This window comes from Aulostomus chinensis, chromosome 10, assembly GCF_037954235.1.
Source record: "Aulostomus chinensis isolate RoL2024-O1b breed Wild chromosome 10, RoL_Achi_v1.0, whole genome shotgun sequence".
Classification (NCBI taxonomy): Eukaryota; Metazoa; Chordata; class Actinopteri; order Syngnathiformes; family Aulostomidae; genus Aulostomus; species Aulostomus chinensis.
The window spans coordinates 5594951-5622287 of NC_141329.1; the positions used below are offsets into that span (position 1 = coordinate 5594951).

General features: G+C 42.4%; 1 protein-coding gene across 2 annotated transcripts in view; it reads right to left on the minus strand.

Annotated features, from left to right (window-relative positions):
* Positions 1–2445: 2445 nt before the first annotated feature.
* The window catches only part of gucy1a2 (guanylate cyclase 1, soluble, alpha 2), a 40779-nt gene continuing 15887 nt past the window's right edge, over positions 2446–27337 (minus strand). The window contains exons 5-9 of one of the 2 annotated variants that reach the window (XM_086215741.1): positions 18162–18374; positions 17219–17491; positions 15321–15464; positions 7979–8133; positions 2446–6848 (exon numbers count right to left, since the gene is read on the minus strand). In XM_086215741.1, coding sequence (XP_086071867.1) covers positions 6629–6848; positions 7979–8133; positions 15321–15464; positions 17219–17491; positions 18162–18374 — 1005 coding nt within the window. In that variant the 3' untranslated portion in view covers positions 2446–6628. Of the gene's footprint in view, positions 6849–6894; positions 7109–7978; positions 8134–15320; positions 15465–17218; positions 17492–18161; positions 18375–27337 lie in introns of those variants that run through there. The other variant, XM_086215743.1, reaches the window with a different exon arrangement.

Below are 27337 nucleotides of genomic sequence, written 5' to 3' on the forward strand. Positions count from 1 at the left end.
TGATTGATACTCTAAATTGACCGTAGGTGTGACTGTGAGTGTGAATGGTTGTCTGTCTCTAAGTGTTGGCCTTGTGATGGACTGGTGACCCGTCCAGGGTGAACCCCGCCTCTCGCTCAAAAGCCGCTGGGATAGGCTCCACCCCCCGCAACCCTTAACAGGATAAGCAGTAGAAAATGGATGGAGGGATGGCATAATTTAGTTGATGTAGCATCATGGGTGACGTAAGATCTCAAATACATTTTAACAAAAGACAAAAAAAAGTTTTATTTTTTTAGTGAGTGGGATAGCTGCTACCTATCTGTCTTGAACCCGAGTCGTCGCTTACTGCAGCTTTTGAGAATGTTCAGAGTGAATAGTCAGCCACTCCATCGCTTTCTTGGTTCTCGGGTCATGACCACGTGTCCAGAATGGAAGTCATAAATCCATATGACATCAACCTTGTTTGAAGAAAAACATCTTTTATTCATAATCTCACAAAGACGTACTACCCACAATCCTTTAGAGTAGCAGTGATGTCTGTAACTGCAAGAGCATGCTATAACCGTGGAGATGTTTACCGTCAGTCGAAGTAGTTGTTTTAAACATTAGGTCAGAAATATTATCTGCATTGGTGTATGGGGTGGGGAGTTCCTTCATCAAGATGAGCATGTAGACATGACTCTGGCTTTACACCAGTTTCCCACTGACTAAATACAGCTGAGAATACCGTTTAGGCTTAGCCCTAATTTTCTTTTAATCCTCGTTACGCCCCTGCGCCATGTGGTCTCACACACACACTCACTCACCCACACACACAAAGGACACAAGGCACGACGACATGCTCAGTGCAGATGTCAGAGTCGACCCTGAACACATACATGCTGCTTCATTTGGCTAACAGGACAACCACAGTGCATAAATTACACGACCTTTGCTCATTCATTAATTCATTCATACCTGCAGTGTGTGTGTGTGTGTGCTTGTGTGTCATGTGCACTTTACAATGCAATGCCACGGCAGTTGTCAGTGAAGATGATCGACGTGAAATATTCAATTCTCCCACAGCCAATTAGTGTAATGGGGACATATTTGCATGAGGGATATGAGGGTGTAAAAGATAAGAAGGAGGGAGGACAGCCGCAGGGTTAGAAGAGTTCGACACAGATAATGAGAGAAGTGAACAATACTGTACTGCAAATCCTGCATCCATGGAACTTATCAGCAGCAGTCCTGTGACGGTACTGAAAAAAAAAAAAGCAATTTCAATGCTGAGATGAACAAAAACAAATTTTGGCAACCCAGACTTGCAGGAAATGCACCCGTTGCCATCTCCAAGAAGAAAAATGTCAAATCCATGAATCTTAATCTACATGTAGCAGCCAGTCACGTAACTTTACTCTGAAAAGTATTTGATTCTAATATGAACAGAAACAGATGTTTGATGAAAAAATTGCTAGGAGTCCCATCCATGAAACTGACTCCAGCTTTCCAAGGCAGACAATTGAATCAAAATTAGGCAACCCTAACCCTGTTATAGTTCATATGAGTATTTTGGTGCGAAATCCATTCTTTTTCATATACTGCAAAATCCTCTTTTTTCTTTTCTTAATAGCATCCGCATCAAGTAACCTAAAGTCTCCAAATACAAGTTATTAGTACTAGACTGGAAATAAAGTACACACCTCTTTTTATTGAATCTTTTCGGCCTCCTATATTTTTGTATCAACATTTTACATTTGGTTTCTAAAAAGTGTATGTTGGTTGAAAATTATTGAGGAATTTAGTAAAAGAGAAGCAAATACATAAGACACCAACAGGTGCAGCAAGCTAACAGCAGTGGGTTAGCCAGCTAGCTTAGCACAATGTCACACCATCACACGTCTACACAGTAACAGTCACGCTTCCTTATTAAAGATAATTGGCGGGTTTTTTTTGTTGTTTTTTTTATTTACATCATATAAGACAGAAGATGTGCCCTTAATGTCAGTCAGAAACCAACAGCTGTCGTCAAACATCTTGCAGACACAGGGTCAAACATGGTTCATGTTCAGGGTCAATGAATGTTTGTTTACAACATACTAAAGTATAAAATACTACAAGACCAGAACTTTATTTTGTCTAAAATGAGATTTATGACAAATGGCACAGGCTCCTGGTGAAGAGCTGTTCATTTTTGTTGAGTGTTTTTGAATTCAGCTGGTGAACAAAATGCTATGGAAGCTACAATTCTCACTGAGTTTGAGTCTTTATAGACAGGAGATTTGAGCATGTTATCCATTAGACCTGCTGGATTTTGTTTGTGGACCCTGGACATGAATGACAAGCATCATCCATGTTTGTTTCTGCTGTTAAAACCAGGCTGAGCATTAAACAGTTTCCCTCAGCAAAGAGCCATGAGACCGTCGGTCAGCGGGAATGATGGTTCTTAACAAGACCGTCTGCGATCATGTCCTGTAAACACCATCAGTTCAGCAACTTTATTGTCCAGTAAAAATGACAGTTTCATGCTCATTCAAATAAAGAACATGTTCCATAAAACCAATGATGTGGAATGAAAAGATTACAATATTGTTAATTCTCCACTCCTGCAAGAAACGACAACAAAAAAAAAAGACACTGGGGTTGGAAATTTGGGGAAATCCAGTATGGCTTTAGATGGCACACAGACAGTAGACGGACACAAAGTCATGACTAAAAAAGACCAATCGTTTTCTACTGAACAAAAACATCTGATATTTCAGTCTTTCAGGTACAGTCGTCCTTTTGGCAATTTTTTTAAAAAACAGACTGACAGAAATGAGCGCGTAAGCATGGAGAAAACAAGCACTGGACAATGGGGAGCCTCATCACGTCCCCTCAGGCCTCACAGTACAGCTCAGTTTTATTGCCACTGTAACTGTGATGAGCTAGAAGAATACTATAGAGAACCAGTACCTGCAACACCTCCACATTCTACCAAGCCAGACTAGGAAGGTCTGACCTAAACATTATGCCAAGAATTTACAAACTTGGACATGCAGGCTTTGGACACAAGTTGAGTGGGTGTAGCGCTGGTGCAATGTCCTTTATTTAGCCGAGAAGCTGAATTAAGGCACCGCTGAATTTGAGAGTGAAGAACATTTATGCTACAGTAGATTCAGTAAGTATGTGGTTATGTGTTTATGAGTTATAGAAGATGAGCACGATAACAGAATCGACCCCAGGCTCAACAAAAGAGCCTCATTTTTACATTTGTGGATAGAACAGTGGTTCAATAATTGGAACTGCAGAAGACTGGAGTCTCTCAGTACTTACGGACCACTACTTAATTCATTTAATTGCAAATTTTATTTTCAGCACCACAAATGAAGAGATAATCACCTCCATTGAGCAACCATACTTTAACATCATGTAGAAATGAAGACTCATCTACTTTCCCAAGTCTAAAAAGACAAGGAAATCGTCAAACTGTCAAACCCCTGATTCTCTACCAGGGAGTCACACAGATTCTATTAACTGCATAAGTACTAGTTAGTCTTTTTTAAGTGTGTCAGAGTCAAAGTATGCCTACACTCGAAAACTATTAAAACTAAATAGAAACTATAAAGAAACAGTTCTTAAACTAAAGCCTGCAAACACATGTTAGCAGGCCAGTAACATGAGAATATATATTCCTTCATTATTGCTATTGTAGGCCGAAAGTACACGAGGACTGTGACAGTGCAGCTATTGAAATAAATCGAGCAAGCAAAAGCCAAAATATAATTTTTGCAAAGGAGGTTCAAGAACAGCTGGATTAAAGGATGAATGCAGGGTAAGTAGAGCAGGTATGTTGGAGGTACTTGTTCTTTATATCACAAAATCTTTGTGGTCCAACAGCTTTTTTTTTACCCGATTACAACACATGAGGGAAACATTACAATGCTTTGTTATCTAACAGGTGTAGCATTAAAAAAAAAGTAGTAAACTGATAGCATAGGAAGGTTCTATGGGCTAAAAAAAGGCATGGTTGGCCTAACAAGCCGTGAAACATAGTTTTGCATTAATACAAATATTTTCAATATGTTATAATTTGTGTGCTTAAATATACTGATTGGTTCTATTGAGACATGTTACTGTTATTTGCTATCCACATATTTTAGGAGACAGAATATAAATTCAAAACCAAGTTAAAGCATTGTAAAATATAACATGAATTATATTTTTTCATCATTATTGTATAATGATGAAAAAGGGAAGGAACAAAATCCTTAAAAATATATTTGCCTTTTCTTGATTAGCAAAAAAATCATCTATTTCCTTCGCCAAATCGATCAGGAGTGTAAATGTTTGAGTGTCTCAAACTTTGATGACAGTTGTCAGAATTATTCATGGAAATAATGAACTTACAGGTGTTGGCAAAACATCCTCCTATATGGCACATCATTTATTAATGCTGGTTTGATAGCCTAACACCGTAATGCTGACTGACACACACACACACACACACACACACACTTTTTCTAATCGATGTCAGTAAAGCTATTTAAATCACAATATTAATCAGTGTATACAAATCAATAAGATGAGGTGTTTTGGGTGCAATGAAGTTTTTTTTGATATTCTTGTGTTTGGATGTCAAAAGTCAAAACGTGCTGGTCCAACATATCTCTGTCTCTGGGTGAATCGTGGATAAATAATAACATGTCTCGTGCAAATTCAGGTTGTCTACACACGCGTTTCTCATTTCGAACCACACGCTAAATACGAAAATATGATCACAATCTTTGATATTGACGCCATCACAGTAAGGGCTAAATCTGGCAGATTACTGCGTGTGTGTGTGTGTGTGTTTGTGTGTGCGTGTGTGTGATCGTGTATAAGGCTTGTGTGATTAAATGCGTTTGCATTCAGGCAAGTATCATTGTAATAGCCTATTCTGGTTAATATATGCATTTCAGAGCCTATTAAGTATGATTGGTTTTCTCTCTTCCCACCCACATGGTGAGTTCTGCCAACACTACTGGTGTGTGTGTGTGTGTGTGTGTGTGTGTGTGTGTGTGTGTGTGTGTGTGTGTGTGTGTGTGCGTGCATTTCAAAATCTTATATATTGGGAGTTCACTGCTGCTGCTCCATAGATGTGATGTCATTAACCGGAGTGAATAAACTTGACCTGTTACCACCTCGTTATATGTTAAACTCAAATGTCGACGGTTAATGAAGACTGTGACACTGACTTCCCCGCGTCTGCGTTACTGAGCTACACTGAAATATTGGGAAGGCCTGAGATTTCCATGAAGTAAAGCATTCTCAGTCCACCAGGAAACTAGCAGACTTAAGTTGGAATCCTGTTACATTTGCATGGGGAAACATATTTTATATCAGCGTGGTTAAAAAAAAAAAAGTCTATAATCAAAAAAAGATTATGTATGTGAACTGTGTCGAGCGGTTACACTGTAGCTATGTGTACATATTAAAATGCACTATATTGTGTATTATTGGCAGATCTGGACAAAACAGATGAATGCAATTTCAAATATTTGAAACCTCTGAAGTGCATCTGACCTTTTTTAATTATATATATTTTTGCTAGCCATTCGTGATAATCTGAAAATGACATACACCACTGTGACATTCAACATACAAGTAATAATTAATGTGGCTCATAACCTTTGGCGCGTCATTCCCTCCTCTGAATATGTCAATGGCCGTGTAAGACAGAAATGTCACAAAAATATCTTAAAACATGTGGAAACATTTATAAATGAAGTGCTCCCTTTATTTTTCAAATATTTGAAATAAATCCATCTTGCATTTTGTCCTGATTTGAGCAGTAAAAAGGCACTGAGCTGAGAATAATTTTCAGTCCTAAACAAATTACCTGCAATGAAATGGCTGGATTGTAGTTGATTATAGTTTGCTGTGGGTTAAAAGCAGAGAAAGGCTCTAAGATCAGCTTAGTTCTAGCATTTTTGGCATTTGTCCTTTTATGACCCTTTTTTCAAACTTCATTTATGCCTCCCATCAGTCTCTCTTCTGACCCAAACAACTGGTCCCACGTTTGGGTGTAACGCGCAGCAGCACATGTTAGGAGTGTGTTTAGTAAAGCATGGCGTGATTCAGGACAGTTGAAGGGCTGGAAGGAGAGTCGTATTGTTCCTCAGGAGTGGTCATCTTTGTCCAAGAGGCCATGATGCACAGCAAACATGTACGGCAACGCTGCCAAACAATTCATACAGCTTCCTTCTTCAGAACCCACTCTGTCAGTGGGTGAGGGCTCTGTTCCCGGAACCCCCCTATCAAGACTGGGCTGGTTACCAGTCTGATGCAGAGGAGAGCTACAGCTGTAAGGAGCTGAAAGTCTTCTGTCAAGGATTCTCCACTAATGAAGCCCATCAGTTAACCTCCTGGGGGACGTGTCCGCATGGGACCAGCACAGTTGCAGTACCTGGAGTCTTTTGAAGTGTGTCTCCCTGGCTCAGGGGGGCATGTTGTTCTTTTCACCTTTGATGAAAATAATTTTTTATGTTCCGTCTTCCCACAGGTTTAAACCCAAGTTTTCACATTTGCATATCCGTAGATGTGTGCCTGATTGGTGACCTGCAGGTTTGGCAGGTTCAATTCCAGCCTCACATCATTAATACATCTTGTCTGTGAGTGTATGTGTGCACGCATTTGTGTGTCGCACCTACAAACTGGTTTCTCTTAGAAACATGGTCCCAATGCTGTAGGAGACTTTCCTCATAGAGGCTGGGGGAGCGGAGCGAGAGCTGGTCAATGATGCGTGGCTGTGAGACGTCCCTGCCTCCAGGAAATAACACGTCCCTGGAATCTCTTTGGGAAAATTGTCGGGGAGTTCCAGTCGTGAACGAGGGACAAATGAAAAAGAGCGGTCGTCTTTCAGCAACCTGTTGAGGAGAGGAGAGGAAAGCAGAGGATATTTCTAAAGTCAAGTCAAGTCAGTTTTGTTTGTAAGGCGCCGAATCACAACAAAAGTTATGTCATGACACTTTCCAGGTAGAGCAGGTCTAGTACCACACTCCTTCAATGAATCTACACCCAACAATTCTCCATCAGCAAGCACATCCTGCAACAGTGGCGACGAAAACCCTCCTTTTAACAGGCAGGAACGTCGAGCAGATCCAGGCTCAATGGGAACGGCCATCTGCTGTGAACAGTTGGGGGGAAAGAGAGCAGGAGAGTGGAGTAGAGACAAAGAGATAATGAAGGAAGACAGATATATAGAAGGAAAGAGAGGGGCAGAGATAAAGAGAGAGAGAAAGGGATGAGACTGATGGACAGATGGGGACGTGAGCAGGTGGTGCTAAGGGTGGCAGCTTGAGGCTCTTCAGGTCTGATGCCTCCTCCAGCAGCACCTGGGACCTGGGATACTGAGAAGCCCAAAGGCTCCGGAGAAGAAGACGAGTTAGTAATACATACGAGTACAGGAGGACAGAGAGGAGGAGAGAGAAGCCCAGTGCATCATGGGAGATCCCCTTGCAGTCTAACCCTATAGCAGCATATCTAAGGGCCACCCTAAGCCGCCCTAAATATAAGCTTCATCAAAAAGGAAGGTCTTAAGTCTCCTTTTACATGTAGAGAGCAGTTGCAATTTGGTTCCTTGGAGTCACAGTTTTCTTTTTGAATGGGGCAATAGAGTCCAAAGTTGTTCCTAAAATGCCTGTTGCTCTATCAATAAAACGATCAATCTGGGAGGGACTAAGGTTGACAACAGCGTCCTCTGTTACAATGGGATATGACACTGAATTTAGCGCCAAAGGAATCGCTTCCTTAAATCAGGCTATGGCCTGATCAGACAAACAACTGGAAACTACCATTTTCCTTAGTAGAGTGTAGTCGATTAGTATAAATTCTAAAGTGATTAATTGATGGTCAGATAAAAGCCAGTTCTGGCAGGAAATACATCTAGATGTTCGGCTTCAATTCCATACGTCGGGAAATGCAGGAATTACAAAGGAACGTAGGAGCCCTCCAGTGTACATCAGCATGTGTTAGCGTATGCAGTGCAGTTACTTACTGGTAAGTTGTGGGACTAACGTTGATACACCTCGGATGGCTCCCTGATTCAAACTTGCTGGCAAGTGTCACGTTGTTCCCAAACAAGCAGTAACGTGGCATTTTAACTCCAACCACACCTGCCAGCACCGATCCCGTGTGGATGCCGATTCTCAGCTGTAAAAGACGGAGAGAAGGCAGAGCAGTGACACAACCACTGGGGCTGAAGACAGGGCGTCTGGTCATACAGTGTTTCAGGTTCATTCATGTTAATTTATATCTCCTCGTGGCCTGAGCGCGAAACCTACGACTCTCTCCATTGATCAACAGGCTTTGAAGCAAGCTTTGGTATAAACTGAGTGAATGCGCATAAAATGCTCGTCTCAATAAAACAAGGATAACCAATAAATATTTGGATGAAATTCCAACCATCCAATGTTAACACAACTGTACTGCTTCCAAAAAAATAAAACATTCTTGTGTTGCACTGGAGTTTTAAAATTTCTAGAAAAATGAGAAATATATGAGCCAGATTGATCTCATTCATTCTTGTTCATTCATATTAGTTGGTATTATCTTGTTGTGAGTTTCTTTGGCAGCAGAATTTTATTCTGAGGGAAATCTTAAAATAGCCAGAGGGAGACGAGTTCAAAAAAAAATAAAAATGGTGCCTTCTCCTCCGGCTAGCAGCAACATGGCGCTGATAATACAATCTGGCTAAACCAATCAGAGTCCAGGCTAGCCATCAATTCAGTCTGACTATTTCACTTCATGGCCACTCGATACAATAATTGATTTCCTCCACTTGGACACACACACACACACACACGCACACACACACACAAGCAGACAAAAGCTGGCGTACCAGTAGTAGATTTTTTAACGATCTATTTGAGCATCTCATTGCCTCGGTAACCCACGCTACTGTGTGCATGCCAGCACACTGCAAGGTAGCCATAGCAACAACAGGCGGTGGGGGTAGTGAGGTAGAAAGAGCATACAGACTGAGGATGGACAACATCGAGAGGCAAGAGAAATAAACCCACAATTAAAAGCAAAAACAAGAGTCGGATAAAGAAGACGAGAGATTGAAAGCTGAAGAAAAAGAGCCAGTAGCCATGGTGGGTGCACTGGTGTGACCTATTTTCCAGCTGACAGATGGCCATACAATTGTCTGTCTCCAGTCACACATGCACAAACACACACACACACACACACACACACACACACACACACACACACACACACAAACAAATCTGCATCCAGCGCCCACTCTCCTCTTTATTTCTTCGTCTCCAAACACAGACAGAAACACTCATAGACTCGTCCCCTCCGTTTGGTTATGAGTCAGCATTCACTGCACATGGCCCTCAGTCAGCCAATGAGAGATGAGAGCTGTTGCACAGACAACCAATCACAATCTACCCTCTGGCCAAACCGACAGAAGGATACAGAGATGGAGGAGACAAGGAGGAGAGAGTTTTTTTGACTCAGTGTTGTTTCATAAACTGTAGCTGTTGGAAAGCTCATTCAGGCAATAGCACAATTCACTCAGACGTGGGTGAATTTGTGTACTGATCTGGTCTTGGACTTGACTATCTAGACCAGAGGCCTCATGTATCAATACTTGCGTGCATCTCATACGAAAAAACTGCGGTCACAAGAATCGCTAAAGTTGCGTACGCACAAAAAAATCCGGATGTATCACTATGTGCGAGCGCCAGAATCCACCTACGTTTCCATGATACATCCCAACCAGCGTGGAATTGAGCGCAGATGTCTGAGGACCGGGCCCGCCCCCGTTATACCCACCTATAAATACGCAAATTCATTTAAATTGGGTCTCCGCTGTCCACACTTCCAAAACAATGTCAAAGAAAAAAAGGTTCACGGTGTGCGAGATGGTGGTGCTGGTCGGGGAGGTGGAGGAGAGACAGCAGATTCTGTTTGGCAGCCTGTCCAGTGGTGTCAGTACAAACAATAAACGTTGTGAGTGGGATAAGAAGTGAGAGGGTGAACGAGGTGGGTTCGGAGCAACGCACCCCCGCGATATAAAAAAAGTGGTCGGACCTGTTATTGGCTAAAGTTCCCTTCTAATCACCAGTGTTGTTTATCATCATGTTCATATATCTTAACCTCTTCTAATGACAAAGAACGAGTCGCTACGTGTTTGAGGTTTTATGACGACGGTAGAAAAGTGTTGGCTCCTCCTTTACTGAACAATCAAAGTGATACGAAGCACAGTTTTCCTCACTAAACCTGCGCGAGCATCACTACGTCATCAGCTTGCACCACTGCTGGCGCTCTGAAAGATTTCCTCTCTATTTCTAATGCATGTCTGCAATTCTAACCTCCGAAACAATGCAAGCTAAACGTAGGACTAAATTCAACACTGCGCATCACTAAATGCAATAACTACAATAATCAATTGGCTTAAATCTAAATTTAAATAACAATATGGAAAATGGCACTAACAGGACGTCAAGGTGGAGGTCAAGCAGCGTACAGCTGCCCTCCAGAGGAGTGCCGGCCAGACAGATGGGGGTCAGGGAGAGGGAGAGGGGCACCTGACGCAATTTGAGCAGCGGGTGGCGGCAGTCACGGGCAGCACCTCCCCACCTCTGGGGGGGAGGGGGTGGCAGTTGTCGCTGCCACCAACGCTGACGCCGACAGCCTGGAGATTAAGTGGCAACTCCATTTCTTACACAACATTTCCACATACTTTGCCACAGATGTAAACACAACAAATGCACAGAATCAGCCATTTAAATAAACCAATATGTTTGTTTAACAGAAATTGATCCGTCAGCCATGCCGCCGACAAGTAGCACCCCTGCCGGCTCCTGCGTCAGACCGTCCGCCAGGACCAGCGGCATTCGGGCTAGCCCCTCCCCTGGCCCCAGCACCAGGCCGACAAGCGGCGGACGGTCCTCAAGCCCACCCGGACCCAGTGGCGCAGGAGGACATTAGGGGAATAACGGGGATCAATGAGCAGCTCGACCGGCTGAAAAATGTTCTGGAACGTTTAGTGGACAAAATAAATTAATCTGGCTTCATGAATCGTGTAGTCGCGCTTCTTACCCATTCACATTGTGAAAATGAAATTCTGGTGTGCGAGGACAGCTGCCCGGCCGGGATCTGCGTCCGTCCCTCCAGCCTCTGCGCATTGCAGATGATCTGCACATTGATGGAGTGGAAACCCTTACAATGAACGTAGGCGTGTTCCTCATGGGACGGCGCTTTTATGGCAACATGAGAGCAGTCAATGGCTACGATTATGGCACCGTAATGGAATTTAATGTACCTGCGGGAGAGGCGGATGATCAGGTCCACCACCAAGGGCATGGCCCGGCTGAGGGTCGACTGGCTCACCCCGGAACAGTCCGCCATCTCTCGCGGGAAGGAGCCAGTGGACAAGAAGCCGAGCGTGCTCAGCACCAGTGCCGGCACAGGCACAGCTCGGCTGCTGGCAGTTCTGAGCTGGAGCACTGGTCGCAGCTCCTCACAAACTTGCAGGAGGATGGCCCGTGGTAGCCAGAATCAGCTCATCAGCCAACTGTCTTACAACCGAATTGTGCAACAGATCCTCCCGCTCCCTGAAATGTCGCTCCCGTCTTATTGCACGGTTTGCTACGTCCTCCAACAGCGCAAGTGCTGCCATTCTTGAAAGTTGCACATTCAGCACAAATGTGAAGGCTCTTTTATAGCCGCTTAAATAATGCCATCAGGTGTTTGTGTTGTAGGCTTTTTTGTGCCCGATGTTATGTGCGGTTGTCAAATAATGTCAGTTACCAAACACCGCCACAGGGCGTCGCCAACGGACCAAAGTGCAGTTAACGCAAGAATCGGCTTTCCGCCAACTTCTACGAAACCTCCAGAGTTGCCGTGAAACAGCGCAAGAATCTACGAACTTTTCGCGTTGATATATCTGAACGTGAGCATCGATCCTGGCGTACGCAAGTTTTTCTTGCGTAAACCGTGTTGATACGTGAGGCCCCAGGGCTCCTCACCTACTGTTGCTTTGTGACTTAAAAATGTTCTTATCATGTGTCTCGTCTCTATTTATTCATTCTTTTTTTGTATCACCTGATCAGGTCCAAGCATTACGCTTTTCAGAAAGCGTCAGCTTGGCACAAGGGAAGTAAGACAAAAATGGAGGCAAAAACAAAAAGGGTACACAAACAAAAAATTGTTCTTAGCTCTACAGTAGTTTGACATTGGTGCTGTGGTATTACATTTCAGTTTTGGCTTTCTTCAATTTAATTCACAGTAACTGATTATAAATGACAACTACATATAAAATCCCTGACCAGCACTGTATTGCCTATTTTTTTGTAGAGCAGAGCAATAATCAAGCATGATTTGACATTAACTAAAACAGAGCGACATGAACATTGACAGTGTGAATTCAAAGCTGGTGGCATCTTTACTTCCCCGTCCCAAACCCAACCAACCCTGCATACTCTGATATCAAAATGCATGCCTGCTGCGCAAAATGGCACGAAGGTCGCAGGTATGATATATAAACACACACAAACGCATTTATAGGAGATATCAGAGCCGCACACTGACAATTTTTTCTGTTGCAAAACAATGTTCAGTTTAGGCGCAAGTCAATGAGAATAAAGCTCCATGTACATGATATCTACACCTACTCACTCACTCATAAACACAAGCAAACACACTTGTGCCGGAATTTAAAGCAGCAGTGCTCTGTTGATTAAATGTTAGGTTTCTATGTCTTCTCCTCGACATTTATACAGTTCTCTGTACTGATCTCTCTCTCTCTCTCTCTCTCTCTCTCTCTCTCTCTCTCCCTCTAACCCTCTTCTCCCCTCACAGCTCTCATGCTAGTTTGCATAACAGTCCAACATTGGCTGGAGTTGAGTGCACTCACTGAACATTTATCAAGCTGAAGTGTTGAATATCTCCATAACTCTCCTTTATAACAACACCAGGGGAATAGAGATAAGAAAAAAGGAGAGCTTAACAGAGATGCAGAAAAAAGAACAAAATACCAAAAGAAAAAGCAAGGTGTGAGTAAAAGTGAAGGGCAGAGGAGAGAGAGGAGGGGGAAAGCGGGGACACAGGGGACAGGGGCAAGAGAGCAGTCCAAAAATGCTTGGCAAGGCCTTTCTATTTCGGGACAAATGGACAATGTTAGGAGCAAACAGTACGCAGAACAGTGTCCTGTCTGTTACTCAGCTGTGTTTCTTTCGCTCTCTTGCTCAAAAAGAGAAAAGATACAAAGTGACGTCAGCAACATAAAAGGACAGGGATGAGCTTATCTTTTAATAAAACTATTTTGGTCTAACGGGACAACACTGCGACTATAAGATTGCCATTGAGTGATTAGTTCAGTCAGGATTCTGGACCACCTTCATTTTGTGCTGTCCCCCCCCCCCCGCCAAACCTGAAATGGCAACAAACTCCGAGCTAGCAAGCTGGTAGCAAACAACACAGTTCAGATGAAACATCAACAGGAAGAAATGGGAGGAATTAGGGAAGAGGCCACGCCACTTTACACCACCCTCGTCATGTGATGACTGAATATGGCCGAATGTTAAAACTAAGCTAGCATGAACAAATTAACAGCGGCACGGTGGTGCAGTGGTTAGCACTGTCACCTCACAGCAAGAAGGTTCCGGGTTCGAGTCAAGCTCGGGATCTTTCTGTGTGGAGTCATGCATGTTCTCCCTGTTCCTGTGTGGGTTCTCTCTGGTACTCCAGCTTCCTCCCACAGTCCAAAGACATCAAGAGGGGACGAGGCTGACTGATACTCTAAATTGACCGTAGGTGTGGCTGTGAGTGTGAATGGTTGTCTGTCTATATGTGTTGGTGCTGTGATGGACTGGTGACCCGTCCAGGGTGAAGCCCGCCTCTCACCCGTAGCCGCTAGGATACGCTCCACCCCCCTGCGACCCTTAATAGGAATAAGCGGAAGAAAATGGAACAAATTCACATAACTATTTTGAACTTGAGGGTTTTAGTCAAGCCAGTAGAAAAAAAGTATTAAATTAATGAGTTTGACCGATAATCGTGACACTGCCAGCGGGCACCCTGACCCACCAAGCTACCAAGGCGGCCAAGGTGTGGGGGGGGTCAACCTGACCGAGGCTGGACTCATTATAGACGTCAATTCATCACATCTCATCTTCCCGTTTCATGCTACTGAATGGACATGAGACGTTTCAACTCATTTCCTGCAATAATTGCTGATTTTTTGCTTCAGCAGGGCAGCTTACCTCTCCAGAAAGTCATCCACCATAAATTTAGAGTTTAAATAAAGTGGCAACATAAACTGTTGAATTCAAATCCACGGCAAACATAGACTTAGCACTCAGGAATCTGCATACTTTCCAATCCTTGCAATGTTTTCATTGTCATTGCCAGCGAGTGCAGTATGAGCAATTATAATCTGAAATTTAAATGTACATCATAACCCATTGCAAAAGTACACGGTTCATGATATGCAAAGGAAAATAAAAATCAACAAAATGAACTTGATATAACATCTAGTACAGCACATGTACGAGCAAGAGCTAACATACACTGACGAAAGAGTGATCTACCTAGAAAACGTTTCCGCTAAATGTCCGTCAAGGAACGTGTGGGAGGTTGATACACTCAGGACTCTGACTGGCACGCACACACGCATGGATGCGCAGCGAGACAAAGAAAGAGAGCTGCAATTTTGTTCATAGTTATGAAAAAAAATTATTATTTTGTTTTTATATATTGAAAAGCTATTAAATTCTTCCAGGAAAGCTTTTTAATATGAATTGCCTCACTGCTTCCAGAGACTCACATCCCCAGACACGTATTTCTCATTTCATCATTCATTCATTCATTCAGTTGCTGGTGTTTATGTTTCCAAATGTGCTTCTTAGTCGGCCCGACTGAATCTAGAATTGTAGGTTAGGTGGAACGTTGTGCTGGGTAACGTTACAATCTGCCTCAGAGTCTTTTCTGGCAATGGACCAGCCTGGGCTCAGCATGCTGATGGGGATGAAGCTTCCTCCTCTGGGGACCAGAGTTTTGCAGCTTTCCGCTGGTCTCCATCCATCTTAATCTTGGGTCTGGATTAAGGGGGGAAGCAGCTTGCTTGAGATGAAAATATCCAAACCACGTCTGGATCTACAGCCTACCAGCTAATAAGAGGGAGCAGTTTCCCAAGAACTTGTTTCACAGTAACCATCCTCGGTTTACTCGCAATCTGGTCTTGAACAATGTTTACGACACCGCACCAGCTTGCTCAGATGGGGTGAAAACCATCAGAAGTCGACTCACTAGTCTACGCTCTTGAAAAACATACATGACTACCAATCCAGCCTTATGTCAGGTTTGTAAGAGAGAAAAGTCACCTTAATGGGTTTCCCATCAGGCGTCAGCACTTCTTCAGAGAGTTCCATCATCTTCAGAGCCATGTGAGCTATTGGCTTGGCATGACTATCAACCTTCTTGTGAAGTCCTCCGGCCACACAGTAGGCGTCACCTATGGTCTCGATCTATAGGACAAACAGAGGAAAGACATAAATTAATATTTGTGAACCACAAAGCCATCCGGCTGCTCGTACCCACTCCACTGAGTATTAGGAATCCTTAACAGTCACATCCGGACACAGATCGCTACAGTTGCAGCCAGGGGATGGATCCCTCCTAGGATGATGAAGGTTATTCAATTATTGACCTATATCACAACCTTTTCCATGTTAATAAGAGTATCAAAGATTTTGGAGAACTGAACTGAGTATCAGTGTCAATAAGCGTGAGGCTCAGGGGGGAGGGCATCCATCTAGTAATCGGTGGATTGCTGGTTTGATCTTTTCAAAGTGTCCTTGTACAAACTAATGAAGCCCTAATTGCTCCTGATGAGTCGGTTGATGCTTTGTATGGCAACCATGAGTGTGTGTGAGTGGGTGAACGAGGCAACATTGTAATGTGATTTGTGAACCACTGAGGCATAAAGGCGCTTAAGAAACTGATATAATTTAAGAAACGAGTAGAGCCAGTTTAAACTTGAAAACTGACGAATATACAGTAATGCACTTCATCATGGTATAATCTGAACAACAGGCTGCTGTTGTTATTCATCTTTAATCATTGTGAGTCTCAAAGGTGGAGCCACTGACCTTCATTTTGATTCTTGGATATTTATTTAAATGCTCCATCTGTTGCCTTCCATACATAACTAATACAAAACCAGATCATAAAGATTTCCTCATTTGAAAACACGTCTGCTCCATTCAAATACTTTCAAGGAAACACAGTTGAGAGAGAAAAATTTTGTGAATTTCTTACAAAGATTTTAATTAGATAAAGTTCTCTCTTTATAGAATGATAATATGGTTAATATATATTTGAAATGAGCTCATTCAAAAACCTTGACAAATGACAGTATTTTTTTGGCCATGAAACCAACGACACACAGGGAACATGTTCGTCAGTGTTCAGGAATTACTTCCAAATGAAAGTGTGACGCCTAAACAAGGAGCTCCATGGATGTGCTAATGGTGCATTTGCAGCTGAAGGACTGGGCGACTGTAGTTCTCAGGGCAGTTGATACAATTGGTACCGGGAAAAAGAAAGCTAGCACAAGAGGAGAAAAAAATAGCGTGAAGAAGGAAAACAAGGAGACAAACTGCTCTCATTTAAGGCATTCCACCGGCCAAGTCATTTAGACAGTAACCATGACAATAGCAACATATGGGCTCCTCAATCTCCCCCCCACCATGTCCTTCTGTTCTAGCTTTCTCTTTTACACACACAAACTCATTCTCAGTCTCCCCATACACACAAGCACACACACTCTTCTCTGTATCTCCTCGTCTCCAAGCACCTGATGGTGTAAATGATATCTGATCTGCAGAGGAAAAGACCTGTGTTGATGGGAAAGTGGCCAGTTTGTGCCGCTGTCCCAGGTGAAAGGACATCAATGATGATGTCAATGAGAAGTAGACACTTGAGTAAAAAGTGAAAATAAAGAAATAAATAATGGAGTGTTCCTCCGCCCAGGTCACTTTTTGTCCTGCATTTCAATATATTTTTCATAGATGAGCACACACAACATTCATGACAGCACACAAGCACAGACGCAGGGCAACAACACACACTCATTTTGTCCCTGTCAAGGTATTTAACTTCCAGGAAATTAATTCATTCTATGGTGCATGCACTTTACTGTGTACTTGAGTGAGCTAATAAACAACCATGCAGTCACAACAGGTAAAAGAAGGCTGTTGGCTTCTTTTCGGCTACTGACCTTGTAAACATCCAGAATGCCACACTGGTAGTCAAAGCGCGTGTACAACTCATTCAGCATGGAAATGACCTGCATAGGTGTGCACTGTGCACACACAGCAGTAAAGCCCACGATGTCCGAGAACAGCATGGTGACATCATCAAATTTGCGAGCGGGCACTGGCTGACCCTGCCAGAGTTTCTGGGCCACATCACCAGGAAATATGGAATAAAGGAGATCCACAGTTCTCCTCTTTTCCTCCTCCAGAGCCTGGTGAGTCCGCTCTAATGTGGCCTATAAGAGAGAGGGGGGGGGGGGCAGAGAAAAGAGAGGGAGATTAGGAGGTTTTGTTATGTGTGCTTTGCTTTGATGATGACAACGATGCTGGGATGTGGGAGTACCGCACCGAATTAAAACTGCTGCTGCACGTAAATGTATTTGATTTATTTTTGAGTGAGTGTGTGTGTGTTTGTGTGTGTGTGTGTGTGTGTGTGTGTGTGTGTGTGTGTGTGTGTGTGTGTGTGTGTGTAAGGGCTTATTCCTGTTTGTGGGCGGGCTCCTCTGAGTCCGTCTGACGCTGTGCTATACCATTGTTCACGCAGGCAACTTGAGTAGAATACAGCTATTTCTGACAGTGGCCTGGGGGAGTAGCAGCAGCGAGAGAGCTGATGCTGAGAGCAGATGCATGGGATTGGGTCAGGACTCAGTAAATTGCTCATGGGTACTTTGAAAGCAAATTATAAGAGCAAGTCCCAGGAGCTACGTTCCTCCAGTCAGTGTGAATTTAAAACAGCAACTGTGAGATTTGACTCGTCAGTACAGCTGATGCGTTGGCTTTAACAGCTGTGCTGTGCTGTACATGATGCCACTAAACACATTATGTCACTGTTGCGTTCTTACAATTTATGGTCCTGCACCAATTGTTTGTTTTCTATTCTGATCAATTAACTGGCCAACATTCTACCTTTAGTTTGTCCATCCTCTTTTTCAGGCCGTCCTGAGCCTTGGCTTGCTCCCCCACCAAGATAACGTCCCGCGTGGCATCATGGATGGGGATATCTGACAGGTGGAGGCCTCGGCCCATGAGCTCCTCCAATTTATCGACACGCGGCGAACCCAGAAACATCAGGGAGCAGGACTCTGGCACGTGGATCATCTGACCCTTCAGCTCCATGACCTGACACACGGGAGAGAAAACAGAAATTCATAAGGTCAGCTACTACGTTTGATGCATTCTCACAAAAGTATTTGCATAAAGAAAGGCTTTTTGTTTATTATAGGAGCCCATTTAGAGAGAGTTATGAATGTAATGATTATTTGTAGACTGCAGTGTGAGTACAGAAGAAGAAAGGGAACTAAATAATGGATTCTGATATTTGCATTGCTGTGATGAATAGTCTGTCTTTGTTGACATCATCTTATTATTATGGACATCACATCTGGCTGATGCGTTTATCTCTCTCCGATATGCTCTAATGTCGGACATCAACAGATAAATAATGATATTTACTGTACATAAAGCCTGAGCTGGAAGCAGTAACTGGCGCTGAAAATCGATATGAAATGTAAATCAAGCTCTTAGTAAACATATCAAGGAAGAGTAAATTAGGTCATTTGGTCATGAAACTGCACCAAAGACCGATAATGCAAGGTACACGATTTAGCTGTTTACAATGATTTTACCACCATTGCTAAAAATTCCAGGATCCCACCTCTGAATTTGTAAAAACTAATCATCGCGAAAAGCTCAGTTGATCATGTTTTCCCCTTATTATTTTTTTCTTATGAAATATAAACACCGATATATTCAAAAGCTTTTGAAAATTCAGTTCTTTCCTTCGCTGATGGGGCTTGCACATAACATAAAGAAGACAAAAAGGCGTTTTGTAACGACTCGCCATGTTTTCATTCAATTGTCAAGAAAATGTTGAGCAAACATTGCAAATGTTGCCAAAAAGCGTTGGCGTTTCCATCAACTAGTCTGGAGTTAATACACTGCGACACAATGCACATCTTTGACATCGTCCAGGGCTTCACCACATAATGAAGAAGATCTGCAGCACTCCTCTAGTGAAAAATGGAGAGCAATTACTATCAGTTGGGAAAATTGTAATTGTTCTTTGGCAGCTACAGAGTAGTTTGTAGTAGTAAGTGCCATGCTGTATGATGCCCAGAGATGAAGACAAAGAGTGGGAATATCGCTGAGGAAACAGCAGCGGCGAGAGAAGCCGGTCACTCACGCGGGCTCAAGAGTTTCTATACCAAAAAACTCTCATTATGCACATTTACTCTCTTTTGAAAAAGCAAAAACCTCCAAGCATGAAACCTTTTTTTGCAATATTTGAGGAGAGTTTTTTTCAAATGTCCCTATTTCCATCAAATGTTTTGATGTAATCCTTTACAGTGTACATCCCAATATGTTGATGAAAACATGATTAGGGTGATGACAGAAATACAAATGAACATCCAGGGAGAAAGACCCCTTCTAACCTCATCAAGTGGGCCTTAGTGTCGGCTAGGAAGGAATCCATGGATATGCAGACAACTGGCTGGATTAATCTGAACACTCAAAAATGTGATCAGGGTCTCTGATGCCAAATGTTTCCAGCATTCTCATGATGCTTTAAATCCTGTTTGGAACAATGAGCAACAACTATGAATACAAGCAGTTCAATGATTCGCTTTGCACGTGCACAAAAATGCACACAATGTTATACACTACTAATGATAGCAACAGCAGATTACTATGACTTAGTTGACTAAAGCCTTTTAACGAGGGACGACTTTATTTATAATGCATGCTGACTTATATGGATGAAAGCCTTACAAAAAAAAAAGGTGTCCTACTTATTAGTAACACAATCCTGTCATCGTCATAAATGTCCACACAAATGTCCTTGGACCACAAATAGTTGACCTACGCTCCTTTATCACATGACTTGCAGGGGAAAGTCATTTGAACTGAAAACAAGCAGTTGTTTCACCACAGACAGCAGGCCTGTAATAAGATGTGATTGCTTTTAATGAGTGGAGAATAGCATGGATGGTGATGCCGATGAATGTGCAGTATGTTTTGTGGTTTTTGCTGAGTATGTTCCTTGCAGGTGTAGATGAGAGAGACTGAAATGGGTCTGGATGGCACATCACCCAACAAGAGGTCGAGAAAAGGAATGTCAATCTTCGCTACAGGAAGATGCTCGCTAGCTTCGCCACTCGTCATCCCATACCATTTCCATCTCTCCTGCTTGCCCGTTTTTTCTTTGTGTTTAATTTCTCTTGCCCATCTCTTTGGATCTTCACCTGTCTTTCAAGTCCTGCCCGTCTTTCACTTTCTCCCTCTCTAAGCACTTCTTCTTTCTGTCTCCTCCATCCGCTCTCCCTCTATCTCTCTCTCTCTTCCTCCATAGTGTCAGATAGATTATTCCGCCAGCGAGCACACTGCAGCCCTGTTTTATTTATAGCACAAGGCTCTCCTAGGTCTGCATAATACATAGACTTTATACACACACACACACACACACACACACACACACACAGTACATCCAACAGGAGCACATACATACTGCCCCGTTTCTAAGAAACACCAACATACATGTAAACACACATACAAGCACACACGCAGCCTACAGCACAAGTTCAGCACACACCTAATACTTTTTGACAGACTTTCATTTGGTACAAACAGATAAGCACACACACACACACACACACACACGATAGTGTAGCAAATATTTTAAATACTAGTGTATTGGGTGCATCATAGCTGCCACACAAACACAGCAGTAGTCATAGTGTAATATTGGAGTTTAACCAGTATTAATTCCAAACACCCACACAAAAATGCATGTGAATACTCACTGATGCAAGTGCGCACGCGCGCACACACACACACACACAAACACACACACACACACACACACGCACACACACACAATTACATACAGCAGTGGGAGTCAGACGTTGAACATGAGCTGCTGTTTCCTGAGGTTGTGTCTGGCCAAGTGGGAGGGCCTACATGCCTGACATACTAACAACCATCTCCATGGAGACTGTAAAATCAGGAGAGCTATAACATAACGCTAATGTTGCTTGCACTGATGTTTATTGCGTGTGCCTCTGTTGTGATTGACTCTCTTTGGAAACATTTACTCTGTTATACCTGACAAAAGGTTTAATATGTCTTCATACATTATCCATATTTTTGTATAGTTGCACTTTGTGTGAATACTTTTTGCCATAATTTCTATCCTTTAACATTGCACACATAAATAATGCAATCTGAGAAACCCCACAACATTGCTACAATAATTTTTATCATTTGCCATTTTTATAGATTTACTCGATGGGAATAGTGATTCGATTTTTAAAAACAAACAGAACTTGATCTACAGAAACAGGGCCCTGTTTTAAGAAATGAGAATTAACCTGTAATTTCAACCTTGCATATGTGAAACTACTTTTTTACCCTTGAAATAAAACTGGCTCCTACAAAAGAGGATGTCCCCCGTATGTTTGTATTGTGCGTGCGTGTAATGGACAAATAGATTTTGTTGAATGAGAAAGCAACATTCTCACATTTCTCAGTTTCGTTTCAAGTCTGTGACTCCAAGTCTGTACTGATGTGTGAGGAAAAGTCCTGCAGTGGTGCGTTCGTCTCGACCAGAGACCATGGAGTTTATTGAATCACTACACAAAGAAGGTTGTGCTTCGTCCAATGTGTGACTCTTACAGTGTGAGGTGATGGTGTGAGGTTGATGAACACGAGATGCTACTCAGCAACTTCATCATGTCCTCCACCAGATGTGTCATTTAACCCCCTGCAAGGTGGCCGCCATTGAAGAGGGCCTATTTTGCTTGTGTTCAGCTCTGCTAGCATAGTTTGCATGAAGACTCCTCCTATCTATCAGCCCACTTTCTTCTGATTGGCCAGTGATTGGAAGCCTGCTAAGGGACAGCACCCAGAGGTTCACCTTATCCTGTTGCTGGTGAGGAGGCCCAAGAACCAAATTGTAGGCCATCTCAGTAATACGGTCCTGACTAGAGATGACGGTTTTATCCTGTGTAGAGAAGTTTGAAAAAAAAACTTTTAAGTCACACTGACAAGCCTGGAGGGGTTGAAGAAACCTGTGCTTGTGACTAAAATAGAAATAAAAAAGAATATAATAGGGATTAAATCTCCGTGTCTATCACAGTTTTTTTAAAGGACGGCCGCATAAATGTGAACATCCAAAACATAATTGTAATGACAGAAAATTAGGAAAAGCATTCAACAATAGTAGGTCACCTTCAAGGTTCCTGGGTATTTTGGTTTTACTTTGAATACTTTTATTGTTTTGTGCCACTATTTCACAACAGAAGTTGAAATTCACATCCAAGTGTTTTCTTTTCTAATCATAGAAGGTATAATTATACCAATGTCTCACTACCTTACTCCCAATGTCTGTCTTTGTTACTCTGTCATTTTCATTCTCTATCTTATTTTCTCTCTCTCTCTCTCCCTCTCTCTCTCTCTCTCTCTCTCTCTCTCACACACACACACACACACACACACACACAGGCATATACACACACACTCACACACACTCACACACTCAATCTCTGGAGGCAGTTGTGTTGGCCTAGTTGTGCATCTCTGTTTAACTCAGCACTCTCCTTCCCTTCTGCCTGCATCTCTGTCATCAAAGCATGGAGAAAGAGGAAGCGAGTGAATGAAGGAGGAGAGACAGAAAAAAATTGGTTAAACTAGAAAAAATGCTGAAAGAGAGGTACAGTTTGGAGGGATGAGAATGAGACAGGGTGATGTGGAAAGGCTGAACTCAAAAAGGACAGAAAGGGAGAAGACGACAGAAAAACTTGAAAACTGCTTGCTGGAAAAAAGAAAAAAAATAGTGAGTGTGGGGGGCAACAAAAGGGCATGAGTCAACACAATGTAAAATGTGTTTTGACAAAAGCAGGTGAAAAAATACACAACACACGGTGGGCTCAGTATGCTGCGTTCTCGTCAGCATGTAACAACATGTCTCTTGGTAGCAAGCGTATACAAGATCGTCAAGGTCGCTGCATTGTCAGCACAAAGAAACATTCTTTCCCAAGTAATCTGGCAACTCATAACACTTCTCCATATTAAATAAATATTCTTATACTGTACTCCTACTGCACTTTATCTGTATTCACTAATGCACTATTTCAGTTTTTCTTAATTGCTAAAACACTAAGCCCTGCTCTCTGAACCAGTTATTGAATCCATCCCTCTTGCCATGCTAGACAAAGTTCGCAGATCTCATTGAGCCCTTTTGCAAAACTCTTAGCACAGTCACACTCACTAAAACACACTTTGCACGATGACAAATTTGTGATGCATAATTGTGAGTACATGAAGCAAAAGTCAAAGTATCAAAAGTACGATCTGACTGTGTGTACAGTTTTAAGAAAACCGTAGAAGTTTTCAAGAAATGTGTCGCAACAATTGCGGAAAATTCTATTCACCATGATGCTTTTGCAAGATTTGCATTGACCAGTGTTTCCTCAGCATGGAGATATTTATCTTGCAAAACTGACACATACAGTTTTTCAAATAATAAAGGTTAGGGTTGCTATGAACATATGTGATGAAGAGAGGAGAGGACAAGACAACAGAAGACAAGCGAAACATTGTACTTGAAAAATGGGAAAGAGGAACAAAAGACAGATGAAGAGAGGGATAGCTGGAGGAGGAAAGGCCGGCTAATGGGTAGTCTTTTGTGAGTAGACGCTGGCATGTCAACAGACTCTCATTTGCATGAACATGCACTGAGCAGCTAAGAGTCAATGAGTCAGCCCCTCTCATCCTTATCTGCCCCCCCCCCCCTCACACAGAAACACACACAGAAACACACACACACACACAATGTTGCAATGCTCTTATCTTGTCCAGCCCTGGCTATACTGTGCTGTACTCCTAAATCCCACTTTCACAATCAAACACAGACACACAGCATGTAGCCAAGATAAATACAACATTAAAAAAACAACAACATTTGCATGGGATGTGCTTGTGTTGTCCTGCTTTAGATGCATGAGTGGGCTTTAAAACACAAATATCATAGAGAAGCATCACACCTATGAGGTTTCAAAGTGTTCGTGCAGGTAGAAAAAAAAATGATAGAACGTACTTAGTTGCATTTTACTGAAAAGTTGGCAGGAAGGGATCAAAATTGTGGTCTCCATCAAATGAAAATTGTAGCCCGACAAGAAAACAGATGACCTTTGTGAATTAATGGGGAAACATATGGAAATGAGAAAGTGTGTCAGATAATTGTAGAGCATTTCTACTTCCTCCCTCAGAGGGTAACTGTCGTAAGGTGGTTTACTAAGATGAAGCACCTTCTTGAAAACATATTCATAAACTGTTACAATTTCCTTTCCAAATGACAAAAGTTCTGATTAAAGTTAGGATTTATACAAAAATCCCAAAATGTAACAAAAAGGAACCGTAAATCCTTTTAGCTACATTCTTTTCACGATTCTCCAGAGAGTTTTATTTATTGGAAACACTGCTTAGTTCTTACTTTGGTGACAAGTGCGCTTCAACATTCACACCCACATCACACGGTGTTTGACCGGCTGTGTGGGGGTCACTTGCAGTGAGAATGTGTGCTGATATTGGCATATTTGTACCAGTATCACATCTCATCCCAGGTTAAAAGACTTGTTTGCATTCATTAACAAGACATGATTCCTCCCGGTGTTGCTACAATCAGACATAATTCAAATGGAATTCTATGAGATGGCAGCTCTTTTTCTTGTCGTGGTCAAGTTTTAACCCACTGAACGCTTGTAGAATACACGAGTGACGTATCCACCCATCACTCACTCAACTGTCTTTGTCTCAACAATCTGACTAAGAATATAACGACAATGTTAGTTGGTTGATATGCTCTTTGTTATCTTTCCATTCATTCTGTTTACTATATGGAGCCAGAGTAGACAGACGGAGGGGGCAGGGATTTTCAAAGCACCCTCCACTGAACAAACAAACCATCAGATCAGTGATTTATCTACACACAGATCAAAGGTGGTGCTAATGTCAAGATTCTCTTTGTTCTCAGCCACACAGGTGCACACGTGTACAGGTGAACAGGCCGCCGACTGCGACCGCCGACTGCGAACCCCACACCTGTAAACCGGCTGCATTTGTACAATAAGCAGTGTGACATTAGAGATTTAAAAATCTGATTGTTCCTCCGCAGAGCCCTTACTGTAACAGCTAGCCACAGTAGCCCACTAGCACATAGCTAATGTTAGCTGACCTCACTTATATATGTGCGTCAAAAAGTGATTGCATTATCTCAAGTATCTGGCAACCAGTAAAACATTTAGCTGTGTGTATGTTCTACTAACTTTGCATGCATCCCATACTTTTTTTTTTTTTTTTTTTTACTAAGATGTAGTATCTCAAAATTGACTGTTTGGAAACAACAACAAAAAATTGTTTAGTCGTGTAACAACATGCCTGTCGAGTGCTATTACTTCACTGTCACTTGTGTTGGTCAAGAAAGCAGGATTTGTGTAAAGAATGTGACACTCGAGATGACACGCATTAGTTAGAAAAAAGCTTTTGACAGTGCAACCTGTGTCCCCCCCCGGCATTGACCACTGTATGCACACTAAACAGTGGGAGAGATGGTATTTGACCTTTTCAGTAGGACTTTGGATGTCTCTGGCACAGCTAATGTCCCTGGGTGAAGAAAGGAACGAAGTCAAAATGAAAATCCACTACAGGCCACTCAAACACACACAGTGCAACGCAGCAAAGTGTCGACTCTTTACCTTGGCCTGTCGCCTCCTCTCGCTGCCCTTTCTAGTGAAAATGTCAGGCCATCCTTCTCTTTCTCTTGGTTTTCGGCTACGCTGCCTAGGTGATACTGTATCCAAAGAGCAAAACAAGCATGCCGAAATGCACATCTTACATTTCTCATTGGTGAATGATCTTTGGCACTTGGAGGCAGCGCCGGGTAGAAATGAGATGAGTAAGAATGTGATGCGGCTTCACAAAATCAAAGGCTGATTCTTAAGCTTATCTTAAATTGCCATATTCTGTTCCATTTCCAATTAATTATTAATGTCAATTACATCTCGCTGATTCCCCCCCAAAAAACCTTCAGGCACAGACATAAAACTAAAAAACTAACTAACAATCAAACAAACAGACAAACAAAGTCTAATTGAGCTTTAGCAGCTACAAATGATGTATTTCATTTGATCAATAATACTTGTTTTTATCTGCTCTGACCTTCAGTGAAGCACCCAAGGTGGAATAGAAAAAGCAGGGTGAAAGAGGGTAGCAGGAGAGCTACTGGTACGTCAAAAAGATGACAAACAACCGCAGTAAGAAGCAACAAGACAGACAGAGTAACAGGGAGAAGATAAAAGCTTGAGAGGAGATTTTACTGTGGTGGTACTCCAGATGGGACTGTGAAGAGGGCCATCCGGCTGCTACTCCTGAGGGAATGTGCTGTCTGGTCATTGTGTGTCACACAATTGCAGGCCCACTGTATGTAGTTGTGTTTGACAGTATCAACACTAAACCCCTGGGGAAAAAGAGCTCCTAACCCCAGGTTCCCAAGTTGTGGTAGACTTTGTAATTACATATTATATAACCATGAGAAATGTCATTTAAAAAAGATTATTGCATTAAAATGTATTAATAATAAAGGTCAGGTTTATTTATGACGGTCTACGGGGGCCCTGTGAGAAAGGCTGGCACTATTTTTGCACCAGGGCAAACAGCCTACAGCAAGGAAGGAAAACATGACATGATGACAAGCGTTTGAACCGCAGCATCTTTGACCTTCGGCTGGGAGAGTTTATGCCACTCAGCATTATTCCAAAAAGCAATATTGTTCAGAGGGGCCATCGCTCAAGTAGGTGAACCATTTTTATCTTGCACCAGTGCGACTGGTACAATTGTTTTAAAGTGTAAGAGATGTAACTCACCAAGAGGACAATTATCAGACTGCCACACTCACTAATTTATATTTCATTATTCTCCATTTGATTTAAATCAACCAAAACTTCTGCGCATAGAGTTGTTTTGTCCATATGAGTGAGAGCTGCAGGTCCACATCCATGCAACCTGATTTCTATCCATCTCTCAATAAA